General features: G+C 39.7%; 1 protein-coding gene across 11 annotated transcripts in view; it reads right to left on the bottom strand.

Annotated features, from left to right (window-relative positions):
- LTBP1 (latent transforming growth factor beta binding protein 1) overlaps positions 1 to 20398 on the bottom strand; it is a 402356-nt gene that overhangs the window by 11910 nt on the left and 370048 nt on the right. For all 11 annotated transcript variants that reach the window (XM_058683005.1, XM_058683000.1, XM_058683002.1 and 8 more), the window contains 5 exons: positions 19650 to 19826; positions 18784 to 18870; positions 16753 to 16881; positions 15932 to 16072; positions 14551 to 14721 (listed from right to left, as the gene is read on the bottom strand). In XM_058683005.1, coding sequence (XP_058538988.1) covers positions 14551 to 14721; positions 15932 to 16072; positions 16753 to 16881; positions 18784 to 18870; positions 19650 to 19826 — 705 coding nt within the window. The remainder of the gene's footprint in view (positions 1 to 14550; positions 14722 to 15931; positions 16073 to 16752; positions 16882 to 18783; positions 18871 to 19649; positions 19827 to 20398) is intronic.

The following is a 20398-nucleotide window of genomic DNA, read 5'->3' as shown; positions in this document are numbered from 1 at the left end:
AATAAGCATTTGTGACTCAAATTCCAGAGAGAGCAATAACCATGAATGCTGATGAGCTCAGCCCCACCAGGGTCAGCTCTATCATTAGCAGGATTTATGTTTATTGAATTTGCTCGATTTATTAGGTGAAAGAGATCAAATTGCTTAATGTTCAATTAAATTGTACTTGTCGAGGACAGGGAAGTAATGAAGTCTAAAGTCTTGGCAAGGTTTACGTTCTGCAGGACTCCTGTAAATGTTAATGCTCTAAGGAAACTCATGGGCCACAGACCAACTGAGCTCCCCACCCCAGCAGTCACCTAACACTGCCCTTCCAAACCCAGTCACTCACTGCGTTTCCAACAGATTGCTGTTTATTTAGCCAGACTCTACTGGAGAGACAGATTTGTTGGGTATGAATGCCAAAAACTGGAGGCTCCCTTTGCCTTCTAAAACCTGGATTCAAAATTTATGCACTTGTAATGCCATTAAATCATGCCACACACGAAAACCCTAAAATAATGATTGATAACTTACGAACTTCTTATTAAGGATTGCGTGAAAAAGGTTTCTCCATTTCTAAATACCCAGGGCTTTGGAAATACATCGTTAAGTCTTACATTCAGGCAATCTCTGGGGAAATTGGGAATGAGGTAACTTCTAGTGTTTGATAAGAGAGACGAGTGAACAATACAATAAACAGGCAAACAAGAGGAAAGTTCAGCGTGTTAGTTTTTCTAAACCGTTCTACTTTATCATTTTCTAACTGCCAGGGCAGATATATCAATTTATTTTCTTCTTTCCTGTTCTCTAAATATCACCCTGAAGTGATGATCTGAGAAGTCAACAATTAGAAAAAGCAGGTTACTATTATATATCAGGAATACAATGGTTTCTGTCTTTATTTTTGCATTAACCAAGTAAGAATTATTTTAAAACAGGAGCTAAGTACATCCTTAAGGGGGAGATTGTACAACATGGTGGATGTACTGAGGCCCCTGAAGTGTTCATTTGAAAATGCTTAATTTTATGTTATTTAAATGTCACTTCAAAAAAAAGTCAAAAGAGAAACAAAAATAATACAGGAGAAAAAAATGTTTGTATGTTAAGTCTAGAGTTCATCTAACCTTTCTATTTTTAACTGATAGAATGAGGAAACTAGAGTAGTTGATCTCTGAGATCCTTTCTAGCTTACATATTTTATGATTTTGAAGAGAAGTTTTACTATTAGGCTGAAGGATTTAGAGAAGACAATTTGTCATGGAACTTTGTGGTTGGGAATAGGAGGTAATCACCACTAGGTGCCGCTACTGAGCTCACCTGGGTGGTTTCAGAATGATGGACAATCATGGAATTTAACACATTGTAAGCAGTCTGTCTTATATCCGTGAGGTCAGTCTCTCATTCACTTTTCTGCTGAAGAAATGGAGGTCTAGAGAAGTTCTAAAGGCAAGCCAGGATTGACTCTCAAACCGTAACATTTACTAAAACAAACTATTAAAATGTAAGGGTAAATATAATTGGGTTTTAGTGTATATTATTTTGACCTTGCTTATTTAAGTTGAGAAGCAAAGAAAGCTATATTAACATTTGTTCAAAACTCTTGATTAATATTCTGAAGTATAGATCTCAAGGTTATGAGATAAAGATACAGCTGAATCCATTATTACTTGAAGACCAGGTTCTAGGTAATAAGTAGAATATTAAACTAACACTAAACACAGTCAATATTATTATTCCACTCAATTATAGGAAATAAGACACTACAAAGGAACACTGAACTATTTTAAGATCCCTAATTCAGTTTTATGGTTTTCCCATACAATGCTATTTATCTTAATCTGAAATCACTTTTTTCACTTTCCCCTCTGGATCTATTCAGAATCAGATATAGTCTTGGTACCACTTCCTCCGGGAAGTGATTTCTTCAGCTATACTTTGTAGGTGCTCACAGATTACCATGTAAATGGTATCTTCTAGGGTTGAGCAGTGTACAACCAGCACAAATGTTCACAATAGCTCTGCTTGCCATGGAGACTTGAATCTCAGAAGGAAGCATAAAGAAGGCATGCTGTGTCCTAATCCCCCCCAGTGAGTGAATCTTTGTGAGGATACTAGCTATGGATAGGGAGCAAAAACAATGGCATCCCCAGCTTCTGCTCCCTGCCGATTTGTGTCAACACAAAGACAAGAACGTGGTAGCTTTCTAAGCACTTTCTAGATGCTTTTCTCCCATTCATCAGAGGCACAATCTGTGTGCTGCATGAAGGGACAGTAGATAAGCTTCCTCTAAATTTTGCCAAGCTTGCCTGCTCTGGCCATGAGGTCAGCATTTAAAAGGCACGGGGAGCCAGCAGCTCTGTTCTAGCCACAGCTGTCTCATAAGCTTAATTAAGAAAAGGTCAGAATAAGCACAGTATTATTTGAATTCATAACCTCAAACATAAAATGGGGCTTTAAACAATTACGGGCGGTGATTTTCTCACAGTCCCACTCATCACAGTTCATTCTTCTTAGAGTGCATTTCAATTGTTCTTGTCACCGAAGAGGGAAAAAAAAAAATCCTAACAGCAAAGTTTATGTACAATATGTGAAAGTAAATGTCCACCTAAAGAGCAAATCACCTAGTAAAACCACTGGAAAGGTGCTTCTAGAAAGTGAATGTCTATGCGTGAGCTCTGATTTCAAGGGAGAAAGTGTAAACTGCTAAAACAATCTTATTTTTGAGATGAATTAAATCGCTTGTTAATTAAAAATAAAAGTGTTGTTCTTTGTCATCAGATTGTTCATTTTACACATACGTTTTAATTTCTCTACTTAGGTTCTAAATGAGAAAGCGTCTAAGAGGACATCAGTGAGACTTTAGTCAATGAAATTTACTCTCCATTCAGCACAGGTTATGTAAGAATGTGGCCAAATCCTTGGGGCGCCTGGGTGGCTCAGTTGGATAAGTGTCTGACTTCAGCTCAGGTCATGATCTCACGGTCTGTGGGTTCGAGTCCCACGTCAGGCTCTGTGCTGACAGCTCAGAGCCTGGAGCCTGCTTCTGATTCTATGTATCCCTCTCTTTCTCTCTCTGCCCCTCTCCTGCTTGTAATCTGTCTCTCAAAAATAAAACATTAAAAAAAAAAAAAAAAGAATGTGGCCAAATCCTTTCTTAGCACCTCAATACAGTACAGCTTTTAGGAAAAATAAGCACTGAGTACAAGTAACTCTCTGAAGTCCAAGCCATTCACAAACTAAAATTTCAGAAGTGCTCAGGACACCAACTGGCAATCTCATCCTCAAACCGTGCTCGCGTTTAACTGTTCTCTAATTGTTCTGGAGCCCTGGAGACCATGGCTTCCACCAGTTCTCGGTATAGTTAATACTCTGGTTTGCAGTACAGCAAAGTCTCTGCAGCTGGTGTTCCAAACCCTCACTGGCTGTGACCCCAGGGAACTGGGTTTGGGAACTGCAGCTTGTTCCAGGACATGCATCCAGAGTGCTGTCTCTGGCAATGTAGCAGGAAATGGAGTTCTCCCCTATCCTGGGGTTGGGTTTTCCCCCTCCTTTTAACTGTCCTTACTCTGAAAGCAAACCAGGTTTCTTTTGTAAAATGTTTTAAATCAGCGACTACAAAATATGATCCTAACCTGAAGGTGCCTGACTTGCCTGGGGCTCGCTTGTTGTCTAATGCACCTGCCAAAGGCAAAGTTGCTGTTTTGAAAGTTTATCTTTTTACTTTGAGAGAGAGAGTATGAGCAGGGGAGGGTTTGAGAGAGAGGGAGAAAGAGAATCTCAAGCTTGAAAGAATCTCAGTCTCACGAGCCGTGAGATCATGACCTGAGCAGAAATCAAGAGGCGGACACTTAACCCACTGAGCCATCCAGGAGCCCTGACAAGGTTGTTTTAAAAACTCACATTCCAGGGGGGCACCTGGGTGGCTCAGTCAGTTAAGCATCCAGCTTTAGTTCAGGTCACGATCTCACGGTCTGTGAGTTTGAGCCCCGCGTCAGGCTCTGTGCTGACCGCTCAGAACCTGGAGCTGCTTCTAATTCTGTTTCTCCCCCTCTCTCTGCCCCTCACCCACTCATGCTCTGTCTCTGTCTCTCTCAAAAATAAATAAAAAACATTAAAATTTTTTTTTAAAATTAAAAAGCACATTCTAGAAAGCTTCATTTCTAGTATTCTTCCTCTGATACATTGCTATTTGTAGCAGGCTTCTCTGTCACTCATCCCTGCCTGCTTATTCCCTCTCTCAAGTCCTGTATCTTCTGCACAGCTTAGTTAAAGAGGCCCTGACCTGCTGTCATAGCCCTGTCCAGCTGGGGGCCCTGGCTAAGTGTTAAATATCCTACCTCCTCCCTGCCCTTCTCTAGCATGTGCCAGGGGAGGAGATAGAAATTAAAACCAATGTCCTTCCTTACAGTGCAGATGGCCCACAAACTGCAAATATTTAACTTTTTCACAATCTCACTTGTGATAATTTCATGCGCCAACCTGGCTAGGCCATGGGGTGCCCTGATATAGTTGGTCAAACCCTGAGTGTTTCTATGAGGGTGTTCTGGATGAGGGTAACATTTAAATTGGTGAACCTGAGTTAAAGCAAATTGCCCTCCATAATGTGGGCCTCACTCACTCATGAATTACTGATTCACTGGATCACTGAAGAGAACAGAGCATGTCTTTCCTCTGAGTGAGAGAAAATTCTCCATCCACTGTCCACTGTCTTCCGGCTTCTGCAACATCAGCTCTTCCTGCCTAAAGGCCTCTGACCTGGAGCCTTGGCTCCCCTCAAACCTTGCACGTCATCAGCCCACCCTGCAGATTTTGAATTTATCAGGTGCTATAATTATGTGAACCGATTCCTTATAATGAATGAATCAGTCAATAAATCGCTCTCTCTTTTATTGGGTCAGTTTTTCTAAAGAACCCTAACACTCCAGCCTGCCTTACAGGCACAAGGGAAGTTTATCATTGGTTCAAGCCATCAGGGTGGTAGGGAATCCTGATGGGGTGAGCACATCCCTTTGGGGAGACAGTATCTGATTCTTAAGGGGAGTCATGTGTACTTGGAGAAAAGCTTTAACATTTTTTTTAATGTTTCTTTATTTTTGAGAGAGAGAGAGAGAGAGAGAGAGAGACGAGTTGGAGTGGGAAAGGGGCAGACAGAGAAGGAGACACAGAATCTGAAGCAGGATCCAGGTTCCGAGCTGTCAGCACAAAGCCCGATGTGGGGCTCGAACTCACAAACCATGAGATCATGACCTGAGCCAATGTTGGACGCTCAACCAACTGAGCCACCCATAAGTCCCAGAAAAGCTTTTATATACTAATTTTATCTGCCCTGTTACTCCCTTGAGTCCCTATAATGAAAGATACTGATTATAAAAGTAATAACATGAGGGTGACCTGGGCGGCTCAGTTGGTTAAGCGTCCAACTTCGGCTCAGATCATGATCTCACAGTTCGTGGGTTCGAGCCCCATGGTGGGCTCTGTGCTGACAGCTTAGAGTCTGGAACCTGGTTCAAATTCTGTGTCTCCCTCTCTTTCTGCCCACCCCACCCCCCCACTCACACTCTGTCTCTCAAAAATAAACATTTAAAAAAATTTTTCAAATAAAAGTAATAACATGAGAAGTACTTGTGGTCCCCTGCTGACATGGGAGTGACGGAACGTGCCCATCATCTCATGCACGGATGTTCAGACTCACACTTGAGCACACACATCCCTGGTGTTCATTCTCCAATAACTGACCATCACAGTCGTGAATTTTTCCACCCAGTGACCTCAGCTGGCCTGAGATGGAAACTCTATTAATGATGTATATTAAGTCTAGAATAGTAACTTTACTATGAAGGTTTTAGAATGAGGTTTTTGTTATTTCATATGTTTATGTTTGTAAGAACCATATCACAGGGAATTGGACAGACAGACCTTGGGATTTTACTTTGAAATAAAGCAGACTTTCGATTAGGATTTGTGTTGAATGAGTATTAAGAGGACTTGATCAGGTTGGTAAACAGTATTTGAATTTATTAAAAATTCAATTTGCTGCATCTTAAGTCTGATTTATTAAGATTTAGAAGAGCTGCTTAAGCGCTTAAGAAGAAAATGCTGAGGCGCCTGGGTGGCTCAGTCGGTTAAGTGACCAACTCTTTGATTTCAGCTCAGGTTGTGATCTCATGGTTTGTGAGATCGAGCCCCATGTTGGGCTCTGCATTGAGTGTGGTGCCTGCTTGGGATTCATTCTTTCCTTCCCCTGACACAGGCATGTGCATGCATGCCCTCTCTCTCTCAAAATAAATAAACTTTAAAAAAAGAAGAAGAAAATACTTATTAGGACTGTGGGCTGCCCTTTCGAGTATATAGAGTGCTGGAGAGAAAATAAATACATAAAATTAATATTTTTTTTGAGAGCGAGAAAGGGCACAAGTGAGCGAGTAGCAGAGAGAGACAGCGAGAGATACAGAGAGAGGAGAGAGAGAGAATCCCACAAGGGGCAGAGAGAGAGAGAAGGGGGGGAGAGAGAGAGAAGAGGGAGGGAGGGGGAGGAGAGAGAGAGAGAGAGAGAGGGAGAGATGGGGAGGGGGAGAGAGGGGGAGAGAGAGGGAGAGAGAGGGAGAGAGAGGGAGAGGGAGAGGGAGAAAGGAAGAAAGGGAGAGAGAGAGGGAGGGAGGGAGGGAGGGAGGGAGAGAGAGAGAGAGAGAGAGAGAGAGAGAGAGAGAGAGAGAGAGAAAAGTAGGACTCCAGCTCACCTGATGTGGGGACTGAAGTCACAAATTGTGAGATCACGACCTGCGCCAAAGTCATATGCTTAACGACTGAGCCACCCAGATGCCCCATAAAATTTATAAATGGAGACCAAAGTGTTCAGAGATTTAATTAACACAGTTTTGATACAGAAGTCACTCTCAAGGAAAATTTTATCTGTTCCTTGCTATATTTAAACATTCATCACAAAATAAAAATCAATATTTTATATTAAAAATATTGGACTTATAAGTAGAATGACAAAATGTGTAAGTTGGACTTAAATTCTTAGGAAAATCTCTCTTTGAACATTCATAGATTATACTCTTTATAAACATAAAATACATTATTTTGTTTTTTCTGTTTAAAAAATTGATAAATTGAATACACCAAATGTTCATTTAAAAGCCAACATTAAATGGTCCTTTCCAGCCATAAAGCCCCCCTTAGCGGACACTCGTGGCTCTGGAGTCCGGAGGGGCACAGAAGAGGCAGCTTCACTCAGGGTCCTGCAGAGCTGTCTGACTCTGCGTTAGTCCCTAAACACTCTTCCACTTCTTCATTGTCTTTAACTCACGCCTCCTTTCAAAAAAGACTTCTACCATGGAATAATCATTAGCTCAACTCATTTCCTGGAACAGGATTTGATTTGCTAACACCTACAAAGCATGTACTGTAATCCAAGCATCTCACACGCATTTATCACATTTAACCCTCAAATGACCTATTGTTGCTAACTGCCATTTTACATGCGAGGAGACTAACGTAAGGACTAAATCACAAAGCTGCATGTGCATAATTCACTACTAAATTTTATTTTCCAGTTGTCCTTTTATAGTAACAAAAGTATTTTCACTGCTTTTTGGAGGGAGTAAGAGGAAGCTTTCTAAGTAAACCAATCCTTTTGATAAGAAACCACATAAATGGCTTACTTGCCATTCCCTACAGTATCCAATTCGATTTAGCTCCATGGATACGAAGAATTACGTCCCAAAGCACTGGACCACTTACCACTCTACATATACACGGTATACATTACGTGTACAGGCATGGTAGCCAGACAATCTAGGAGGCCTTTTATATCTTTCCAGTGTGATTTTAATGCTCCACTATAATTTATTAACAGCTACACTTCCTTTAATCATAATATTCAGGATCTATGATCAAAATGATAAATGCTTTTGTACTCAGAGAGTATTAATTACCATAACCTCACAAGAGTTCTCAACTTTGGATAAAGGAAACTGAAGTAACTTGTCCAGTGCAATCGACAGAAGCAGTGCCAGAAACAGAACAAGATCCCTGGACTGCCTCAACCAAAGGCAGTGACCACTCACTGTGCCTCACATGTAGGATGTTCCAAAGTTATTATTAACATTCTTTGGAAACATATTTCTTGGAAAAGCCTTTAAACCATGACTGCTGAAAGGCCTTTTGCAACCACTGCCCAGTTACAATATTTTTTCAAGTTCAGTCCATGACTCAAATCCCCGTCTTCCTTCACACCTCCAAGGGTATTATGAAACTTCTTATATGGAGATATTTGGGAACATGTAAGAGCTGTGCATGGATATGGAAGAAATCACTAGCTCAACTGTTCGAACACAGATTCCAAAGTCTGTCACTTTTGCAAAACCACATGAAAATATTGGGGGTAGATAAGCTATTGCGAAGTATCAAAACATTTGCTGTTGCAACAAATAGCGCATTTATTAAATAAGGGAATCAAGGGTATCACGTGCATGTTTTAGATGCAACAATTAGGGGAAAAAACAATTCTGATTTAGTAACATAACTGTACACTATGTTAGTTTTGCAGAATCAAAATTTACATTTCATGTAAACACAACCTGTACATCTGTTCCAAAATTTGTTGGACAGTGCATAGCAGGTGTGAAGTAAATAATGGAATGAAGGAAGGAATATGTAAGTAATTTAACTAAAGCTGAAAACAGGCAAACTATAAATAATTTAAGATTGCATTTCAAACATGGTTCTTCTTCCTAATTGCATCTTGCATGTAACAGTTAACAAATTCTCTAATGACAGAATTGATTTCAAATTTTTCTTCAGCTGTAATGATTACAGTTTCCCCTTGGCACTCAAGTACAAGCATAATCCGTATCCCCAGAATCAGAATTTCTGCATCAACTGTTTCTATGTATTTGTATCTTCCAACTGTTCTCTCAGCAAAACTGAGAGGACCATTCCTCTGAATTTTGATCAATATTAGTGTTTTACAATTTTTTTTAACATGTGCCAGTTTCTTTTGTGGCACTAGTTTCCTTCGAGTTTTAACTACCCTCACCTTTGTACACCTGACTTTCATTAAGAGTAACTGTAGAGGGTCCAACACTGTGGTGCAGTACATCATACCACCAATAGGTGGCACTCTCCCAACACACTAAGGGTCCTGTCGAATTTCCTCTTATCTTCAAAGTTTTAGATCAAGACTTTAAGTCTTTATGTTCAATTTACTTACAGTAGGTCTAATTATTTCAATAATTTACTTAACAGAAGTCTAATTATTTGAACAAGAAAGCCACAGACACTGGGAGCCCTGGGAATCTTAGATTCCAGTAGTCAAGTGTGTCTATTTTTCTTTCCCATGTGGGTTAGTGGGTTCTTATTTCCATGCGATAACGGCATCCTACATATCTTGTAATTCATAGGCACATTTTCCAGAAAATTGAAGCTTATGCTTTCAAGAGTAGCAATAAAAACATTAAAAGTTCATTTTACTTAAGTGCAAGGTATCACTAAGTTCTATTTACCAAGAATAACTGCCCTACTTTAGTCCCTTAATTCATCAAATACATACTGTCAGTATGCCCGCCAGTGTGCTAGACTGTGATGGACAGCTGATGAGACACCAACTCTCATTTTGCTTATCTTACCATCTCGCTCTAAAGCTGTAGTTTCTCTAAGTCTTGTTTATGACACGGATAAAATGACTTGTCTTGCCTGACTTGGTTTTCCAAACACCTTTTTTTCTCCCAGAGTCTGGAATGATATAACATGATAAAGAGCTCAAATTCTAGGGTCCTCCCAAAGCAGTTCAGCCCCCCTCTCTCAAACCTTTGAAAAGCTGGAAGCAGCCAAGAGCACAGGAACGAGAAGGAGAGGAGGCCAGAACAGGAATATGGGAGCCGAGGCCTCCAGAGGATGAGGACGGGGAAGCTATCGGTGCACAATGGCTTCAACAAATTGTCCAATGTCATGTTGCAGGGCCTCCCTCAATCATCTGGAACCTCTACGAATGCCTGGTGTCTGGCCTCCATGACTTTAGCAGAGGATTAACATGGGATCCTAAGCAGCCCCAGAAATGTACTGGATTGCACAACTATGCAGGTCTCCTCGTGTCAAGTTGTCCTGATATAATCTGTCCCCTCCACTTCCATCCCCTGCATGTGGTATCAATCCACAAGACGCCATCTAACTTTGGAGAACACGATTGAACAAGCCACTCCTACCTCCTCCAACTACCAGTATTCTCAGATGTAGTTGCTGCCTTAGCAAGAATTAGTGCCCATGACCTATTGCACCAGAAGTGTGAAAGCCTGTTCCAGAGCCAAAGCTTTACTTTACACTGCACTTTAATGCTCAAAGCTGATGACAAGTGCTACGATTTATTCCTCAAATTCCTCCAGCACTGTTTCCATCAGTAACTAATTGCTCCCCAAAGCATCGCTGAGCAACTAGGGAAACTGGAAGGTTCAGTGCCCGACAGGCTGGGATTCATCCAGGGCTTATATTAACCAACAGACAATGTGGTCCTTTTCAACTATCAAGATATCCATGAACGGCATATTTAAAAGGTTCAAGGACAGAAATTATGAGTAAACATGTTTTAAAATTCACACATTCTTTGTTTCCTCTTTGAAAAGTTTCTAACAGTATTAAAGTGAGTTTAACAAAATCAAGGTGGATGCTCTTAGGTGTCTTTAGAACCTTGCTGGTGTTGTCTGAGGACCAGTAGCATCCTTGCTAGGAATGCAGCATCCTTGCTGAGGACCAGTAGCATTCCTTGCTAGGAATGCAGAATCCTGCCCTACCTTCTACACTTAGAAACCAGAATCTGTTTTTTCATAAGATCTGGGGAGTACAGAGAACTGACATGCCCATTGATATTTACGAAGCAGTTGTCTAGAAAAGCAAGGCTTATATGAGAACAATTATTTCTGCATTTGTCTATCCTTAATTCATGCTCAGATGCTATTAGATAATTGTATGCTTTATAAGATCCTTGGATTTCAGCTACATTTGAAAATGCATTTGATCTGGGTCACTTAGCAGTAAGTAGCAATAGCTGTTGCTATCTTCCAAATGTGTCAAAGACTATTCTAGGTGTTCATGTATTAACTTATTCAAGTCTTAAAACAGCCCTGTAAGGCAGGTGAAATTACTTTCACATGAGGAAACAGAGGCACCAGGAGACAATGTAACAAGGTTGCCTAGATAGGAAGTTGCCAAACCAGTATTCAAACTCAGGCAACCTGCCTCCAGAGCCTACACGCTGACCTCTCTGCTCTGGCTCCCCTTAGTGACTGTACTCCAGCAGAAATGCTCCATGGAAGATGGTTTGGTGTGGGTATAACTAGAATGTCAGGTGCTGATCAAGGCAATGGCAGTTGGTCAGAGGACCTCTGGAAAACCTTTGCTGTGGACCTTCTCTGTGGATTTATTCTGAACTCAGTATAGTTCTAGGCCCATAATTTTAGGGATATAACAGAAACACTCCTTCTGAGCTGCCTAACTTATTCCTATCCTCCGACTAAAACATTTAGAACCGTAGTTTTCAATATGTGTCCCCTGGAACCCTGGGGTCCCTGAGAGATACCTGCAGAGACTAAGTAGTTATTCTCCCAACCAGTTCCCCCAGCAACTTTGAGATTAACGAATTTCTATATTAGAGGTTAAAATAACAATTCAGTTGACAAACTACCATTGTTTAAAAAACAAAAGACGGAAAACCACTGATTTTGAAGATTTGGTTGACTATATGCTAGAGATTCTTTTTGGAGATTTTATCCTAAGTACTGTGCATATGTTAACTAAAAGATTGTTGCAATGCTAACTATTGTAATTTTATAGTGCTACCATAATTAGCAATGCTAATTATTTTTTCAGTTTGGCAATGGGGACCATATTTTTCCTGATACTGCATGCTCTACTAAAAATATTATACAGTATGTATTTGTTCACGTTTGTTCAAATTTATATTTTAAAATGTTATGAAGTCTCAGCTAAAGAAAATTGATACAATATTCTAAAATTCATTTCTAACAGCAACATACTTGACTATTCTTCCAAAAGCTATGTCAATTAAACTAGACTTTCAAAGCCATTGGCCCGTCAGACTTATATGCAGTAAATACTTAAAATCATACTATTAGAACAGGGACAGAATAAAATGAAAATATGTGCAGAACCTTTATAAAGGAGTTTCTGTAACAAAAAGCATACACCATAATCCAAATGTTGGGGATGTGAACAGAATATATACAAAGCTCCTAAAAATTAATAAGACACCAAGTCCAACAAAAAATGGGCGAAGGAGGTGATAAACAATTCACTCACCAAGAAATACACATCACCTATAAACAAAGAAAAGATACTCAAATTCCCTAGGAATAAGGGAGGTGCATGTAAATATGCTTCTCACCCATCTGATAAAAACAATTTTAAAGACAGAATATCCAATGGTAGAAGGGTCTGAGGAAGGAGGCATTTCAAATGCTGCCACGGGGAGTGCAAATTTGCACAATATTTTCAGAGTAATATAGTAAGTTTAAAGTGCACATACCTGCCAACCCAGCATTTTCGTTTGTAGGAATTTTCGTACTAAGGCACTCCCACAGGTGTATATAAGATACATACATGAAAGTTCACTTGCAGCATTGTTTGTAGAAGGAAAGTCAAGATAGAAGCAAGCAGTGGGAGGGACAAACAACCTCAAAGTCCAGTGCTGCTGGTGACTAAATAAAAGTAGGTGTATCCATAAAACAGTCTGTGCAACCACTTAAAAATTTATCATCTTTCCTCTATTCCAAGATACCATATTGTAAAATACATTCTGATATAACAGACATTATTAAAATGTAAAAAAAATAGCTTGTGGCCATTGTTCAATGCCATCAATTATAAGATACCTTCCATTTCAGAGATGCCGAAGAGTGAAACAAAAAACGAAACGTGTCTTATCGACAATACAGAGTTCAGTTTTAAATAAGCTCTTTAATGTAAATATATGACAATAATATAAATATAGCTATATAACAACAATTAATGTGTAGGAAAAATGTTTGCATGATTAAAAAAAAAAAAAAAAGCCCAACTGTTAAGAATGAACATCTCTAAGGAGGAGCACAGTTCAATTGTGATGGGGTAGGTGGAGAGGAACAGAACCCCTTTGACTAATTCTTTAGAAGGGGTCTATTTTTGAAAAAAAAATCAACCATAAAAACCACTGGCTAAGTACAATAGATCTGACATATATAACAGCACTGTGAGAACATGTCTCAAGGCCCTGTGTACTCCCTTCCTATGGATTTTGCTTTCCTCTCGTTGTGGCATCTGCCTCTGGGAACAGAGGCCATAGTAATGCTAATAATCATTAGCATTCACTCCCTGTGTCCCTGTTCTACCTACATCCTCCCCTTCCTCAACAACCCAACAGGATAGGCACAAACACCTCTGTTGTACAAACGAGCTGTGCTGGGTGAAGTTATTGGACAGTTCTTGATTCCAGATCCACCCTGTCTGGCCCCAGAACCCAACCTCTTTCCACTACCAGGCTACTATCATCACCATCTATTTCTTTATGTATTTGCTCTTTATCCTTTGCAAGTCTTTTCTCTTTTAAGGCATATTCAAATCATTTTCTTTTTTATGCTACATTGGTTTTAAGTTATCGCCAATCTGAAAGGCTATAAAACAGCTCAAAAGTTGCATTCTCGTGAACTAAAAGTCAATGCATTTCCTCTTTTCAAGGATTTTTTCTACTCTTGCCCATTCTGAGAATTTGTTCATTATAAACTCCCTCACTTTATGCCCACACGGTGTCTTTCTAGCTTTAACAACTCGATTTCAGAGCTAAAGACAAAATGATATACCCAACACTTTCAAGGGCTTTTCTTTCAAGAGCAGTTAAGTGGCGGCAGAGGTAAGAAGTAAGCAGTCAGTGCACAGGCCAGGAGTCACCAAATAGCCCAGACTCAGCACCTTTCAGTCTTCCCGCAACACAAGGAGAAGGGATAAACCAGGAGCCTAGCCTGCTGCATTTTCCATTTGAGCAAAGGTTTATCCTCGGAACTAAACTTGAAATGAAAGGACACTTGTTTGCATACATTTCAATTCCTTTCTACCCTCTTCCTCTATTGTTCTAACTCCTTTTTGGTCTCTCTCACAAAGAGGCTGTCATAAAAACCAGGACAGACTTTCTATAGCCTCTAATACTTTTTGATCTAAGTAGAAACTGTTAGAAATGAGTAAGACTGTCGAGAAAAAGGAAGTATCGAGAAATAGAAATTCTAAAGATCTATGTCACCAAATGCTAAGTTGCATTATGTTTCTTTGGGTCATTTATCATTCTTTGGGGAAGGGAACGAAGGTTTCAAAAATTAATGGCAGGGTCTAGACTGGAGGTAAACCAGGAGCCATATGTTTATGCAACCCTGCTCTTACACACACACACCCCCATCCCCACCTCTGATGAAAGTAAGGAATCAGGAGTGAAGATGAAGATACAGACGTGAAAGAACAGTCAGGATCCAAAGGAGGGAGGTGAACCTGTTCCCAAAGGCCTCCGGCAGAAGGAACTGGGTGAGGGCTCACCTGAATCCTTCATGGGGCAGAGGGCACACTGCATACCCCAGGCCTCTCCATACAAACAGCAGCATTCAGTGTAAGTTGTCTGCTTGCCAACAAGAGGCCGGCTACACACATACTCATCACTCAGATGTTCCCAGCACAGATCCTGGTAGACATCAGTTTCTTCTATTTGTTCTGAAAGGGAAAACATGGTTCCATGACAATTGCACTGTTATTCCTACTTCATAAACACAGCGGTGGAAGCCAGCGAGTCTCAAAGTTTCCATCTCTATTTCTCAGACTGACTTCCAAGTAAAAGTCTGAAGCCAGCCTGGTCTTTCCATGGATCAAACCTCTGTCATCTCTAACAGGGTGTCATTCCATCAGCTGAAATTCAACCTGCCCATCATGTTCCAATTAAATCCCTCCGTCTGCAGCTTCCCATCGTTGTAGAAAGCACTGCACACTCTTCCTTCTATAGTCCATAATCCTAAAGCACTGATCTCTGATTTCCCAATCTTTCCTTTTTTACCTTGACCCTTCTGTCAATTCCTACCATTTCTTTCTACGTAACACTTTGCAGATTCTTGCTTTCTCACTCAATTCATTCACCAAAGCCCTAGTGACACTTCATGCTACAGTACTCAATTCCAAAGTTTCTGCCCTTCAATTGACTTCATCCAAAGTGGTTACTGACAGGGATGATGGATAGATCAATTAAGCCAATTAGGAGTGGTGCATCATCTCACTGGCGACAGAGAGGGATTCCAATCAATGGATGCCAGGGTTCCCCACCACCTTGTTGGATTCCAGGGTCTGTTGGGCCCAGCCTCTTCTGTTTCCTTCAGTCCAGTCAAGCAAACCTGATTATCTTTTCCTGAACTCACATCTTCCTCAGTTGCTTTTGAGGGTGAAATGTGACGAACAGGCACAGAAGAGCTCTGCCATCGGCTCAGCCGATCTATATTCTCTTGTCGATTAAATATGTGTAGGGTACTGAATCTCCTACATACTGTTATGCATCTTATTATTTTTCTTCTTATTCTCTCTCATTTTTAAAAACTGTTCATCTATTTTTAAGAGAGAGCCAGAGAGAGAGAGAAGGGGAGGGGCAGAGAAAGAGGGAGACAGAGGATGCAAAGCAGGCTCTGCTCAGTCAGTGCAGAGCTCCATGAGGGGCTTGAACTCACCAACTGTGAGATTATGACCTGAGCTGAAGTCAGATGCTTAACTGACTAAGCCACCCAGGCACCCCTTCTCTCTTATTATTTTTAGCATCTCATTTTAATTACTCCAAAATACCCAAGGAGTCAATTTTTCTATTTCCCAGTAGCTCACAGTTCAGTCAAAAGGAAAACCTTGACATTTATTTGGACAGAGACTTGCATCTCACATCCAAACATACCATGTGATTCAGTTGGTCGTATACATCTTTTTTCTGAAGCATCCAGGACCATTGGATGGGTACAGAAGCAGTTATAAGAGCCTTCTGTATTAACACATTGGCCATCAATACAACTATTGGGGTCCTGACATTCATCCAGATCTTAAAAGAAAAAAAAATTAAAGAAAATCAACAATCAGTTTTACCTCATACACTCACCAAACTTTATACACTGCTAAATTGAGTCTAGATTACAGAGGCTGCCACATTTTAATTAACTACACATCATCATCCAAAAGAGAACAGCTTTGGCTATAAAAATATTAAGTTGTATTGATTGGAACAATAATGTTTCCCTGCTGCTGCTGACATTAAAGAAAGAAAGAAAACATTTAGGAACAGGATATTCTTAGAAATTTAAGATAAAATGCCTCTTTATGATAGTTTTAAAACTATTTCCTTTTGCTATGTTTTTCTGTCTAGTGTATATGGTTTTCTGCTTAAGCCTTAAAGTCTGGTCAGTATTTAAAAATGACTTTCACTTGCATGGTATGAGTGATGAAACAGGAGGCTCCCCAGACCAAAAGAACACTTCAGTTAAACCAGTGACCTGAATTATAATTCCACATTGAATATTAACTCTTTGCTTGAAATCTGTTCCAAAAGTAGGAAGGAGGTTTTTTTATTTTCTTAAATCTTGCTCAAAAAAAAGATCCATAAACCATTTACAGGTCTTTTCAACATGTGACTTAGATGCAAAGCAATTTTTTTGACTACACAGCATCACTTATTTTTTTCCATCTGTATATTTTCAGAGCACCCTGTATCCTCCTAATACTTACCAAAGCACTGCAATTTGACGGGATCATAGTATGTCCCCTGCTTACAGTAGCATTCATAACCAGGCTGAGTGTTCAGACAGAAGCCATTTTTGCAGATTTCTTGCCCAAAGAGCAGGCATTCATCTGCATCTATGGGGGGCAAAATGGTGAAAGAGAAGACTGAGCTTTGGTCTTTGAGTTAAAAACAGTCTAATGAATACTGGGCTTCAGTTGACTTAGATATTATAATATTCATAGTCCAAAGAATCTTCAGATACAACAGGAGAAAATTCTTAAAGTTAAGCCTAACTCACAGATGTAGAAACAGAATCTGTGACATTTGGGGAACAATGTCCAAAACATTATTGGAGGAGGTCTTTTTGTAAATATAATTTCTGGGTCACTACCTCCTATCCAATGAAATAGTTTATGAACTTCACAATGCAGCCAACAGTATTTTCTCAAGAATATACCTTTTAAGAAATGTGCCTTTCTCTAAATGTGTATGTTGGCTCATGAACTAACTGGGATGAAGAAAAATCCCCACGAAGAGTTTGATGGAACTTGATGAGTCTGTCTCGGTGATAATGACCAGCTAATGGAAGCACAAGTTCTGAAGGTCTTGGAAGGCCCATTTCTCCACAGAACGTAAAGTGCTCACCGTCTATCTGCAAACTTCAGTTTACTGTGGTAAGTTGGGGACAAGAGGAACATCTGCCTGACAGGAATGAAGCAATTAAATGAGAAAATCCATGAAGAAGATTCCACAGACTCTCAAAAAGTGTTTATCCCTTGCTTTCATTGCTATTATTATTACCATCAGTTCTAGCATTTTAGAGCAAATGTCATGTCATAAAAAAAAAATCATAGGCTTCATGGATGAATCACTCAAAGTTACACAGCTGGAAAATGGCAAAGTCAAGTCCATAATACATAGCTGTTTGGATCTGCAACTAATATTCCAACCATTTACAGCACTGCTAAGACAGGGTGAGGAGGAACTTATTTTTATATGAAAGAGAGGGCTACTTTATGGTAAAATCAGGGCTCTGTTCCATAATATGAAGTGAGATTTAACTATATGCCTGCAAAAACAAAGTATGATATTTGTGAACTTGAAAACTATTAAACACATACTACAAATCAAGGCTTCTTGTTATTTAATTGGACTGAATCATAGATTTATTTAAAAAGCACATATGGAATTTCTTATCCAGCTACTGAGTATCATTAAAACGGTAGTTCTCAAAAACGGATGGACAATAAAAATGTTTAGTCTGTTTTCTAGCCACTTAGCAGTTTTCAGTATTAGACTATAAAGGGAAGAAAAAAAACCCATAGTGTATATAAGAGGTCATAATATCTCTATCATGGAAATGTCAAAAGTGAGTAGTTAACAAGGAAATACTCATAGATGTGGCTTAAATTTCACCAAAATAAAAAGATTGTGCATTTATTTCAGAATTATAGATTACCAGCATTAAATACACAAAACACATTTACTTTAGTTTTCTTCTTTTCCATTCCTTATGATGAATCGGTAGCCATTAGTCAAAGCATCTTAGCAAATAGGATGAGTTCTAAAAAAAAGTCAAGAATCTTAGCTTTGTTGATGACCACAAAGACCAATATAATGATGGTCAAAATTATATGGTCTTAGCTTGTATTATTTATAATATACCTCTGGAATAAAAGCATAAATTTATTAAAATTTATTAGGCACCTCCTAGGTACAGAGTTTTAAGTATTTCTAGTATATTATCTCATTTAATCCTTACGATAACCCTTGAGACATCATTCCTATCTCCAAGATGAAGAGATGGAAACTCAGGAGGGTCACATGACATCCCTGGGCTGCGTGGTCTTAAGTATTCTAACTCCCAAGACCAAACGCTGTCCAGAGTTGACAGGCGCCTTCCCCTGGAAGAATTAAAGGCTTTCTAATCAGTTTCTATGATGAGAAGAGCTATAACTCTGTGGAGCCCAAGCCATGCTTTCACCGGAATGCTGATATGCACACGTGTTACAAATTCATTTCTGTTTGATTCTGACCTTTATAGTTCTCATCACCAGCATCATAAGAGGATTCTCCAGTGGGGACAAAGCCTTTCCCTCTAGGACACATTTCAGCGAATTCAGCTGATTTCAGGAGAGACCAAAAAACAAACAAACAAACAAACAACAACAACAAAAAAAAACCAGTTAAAAAGAGAAAAAAATAAACGTTCTCCATTAATGTGTGTTTTAAATTTTGAAATTCAGTTTTTGGTTTTTTTTCCCCCAGACTCCATTAACTTTAAGGCAACTCTTGTCATCTATTCTGGACAAATAAATTCAGTATAATTTCCAAAATTATGGATTAGGTGCGAATAGATCTAATGACTTTAAAATTTTTTACTTGTAATTAAAAAAAAAAAAACCCTCCTAGTTCATGCACTTCTCATTTACCAACGTTTTGACTGATGTTATGACTTACTTCTCCATTACTGTGGTTTCTAGCATTTTAAAGGTTGAATAAGATTCCAGTCAGGCAAGATCTTAGCCTAAATATGCAAGCTCTAGCTACGGATAATGCGGGATCAGTTTTAGCTAAAAAAGACGGGTTTTAACTTAAAAATGGAATAAAACCGAATTGCCTTTCTGCCAAAATATCATATGGAACCATACTGTAATAGTGTATTCTGCGATGGACTGATGTTAAGTTTAAGAATTCATTTTGAGGTGGGATGAGGGGGATGGCTCCAGCTCTGAATGAAAACGTACTGTACGGTAATCTCATCTCAATGCCACTACGGCAGGTACCAGTCAATGTCATCCTTTCAAGGCTTCAATGCAGCAACCAAAATGAGAAGCTTCCAAGGCCCTGGACACCACGGGACCCAACCCAAGTGTGAACACACTGCTCAGCTGGTCCTTACCAGTCCCCACGACAGGGCAAGGGAAGATCTCACAGTTGTCTCCCCAGCCGGCACCGGAGGTACAGCAGCACTCTTGTTTGGTGACATTGGGGGCCAGCACATTATCGCAGAGACTGGCATCGTTTAGATTATAGTAGCATTCTTTCTTTTCTTCTTTGGGTTGATCATCATCTAAGTCTAAAGAGAGTGGAGAGAGTGAAAGGGGGGCCCTCTAGGACACACCAGATCGGTATCACAACAGAGCGGAAAACACAATAATAAAGAGATAGACGGGGGTGGGGGGTTGGGGGGGGTGCCAGCAGCATTTCATTTACAAAAAACGGCCTTCTGCTTCAGGTGTGGGTCCTTCCACTTCAAGATAAAAATGCACTGGAATCCGGAATTTTGATACATTTCTAACACACCCCAAGAGTGTAAATCTGTCAAAATCATTTTCTTTTACATTAAACCAATTGCTATACTCCTATAAATTTGGCTGTGAGAAGAGTTTCCATATCTGCTTTCTTGCCAAACATAGGCCCATTCTATGTGAGCTATAACACCTACTTAAATCAATGAAAATTTTCCCCAACATTTGACCAGAGATGTGGGGCCACACAAAATATTTAACTCTTAGGTGGTTATTTGAATCAACAATGCCCCAATCTTTTCTGAACAGTACAAGACAGAGTATAATAACCAGGAAAACACTGCAATAACCCCAAATCTCTAAAATAACCTTTTGTTACTGAAAGTTTACTTAAAATGCT

The sequence above is a fragment of the Neofelis nebulosa genome, chromosome 9 (genome assembly GCF_028018385.1).
Source record: "Neofelis nebulosa isolate mNeoNeb1 chromosome 9, mNeoNeb1.pri, whole genome shotgun sequence".
Taxonomy (NCBI): Eukaryota; Metazoa; Chordata; class Mammalia; order Carnivora; family Felidae; genus Neofelis; species Neofelis nebulosa.
This window is presented reverse-complemented; position numbering and strand designations above follow the sequence as displayed.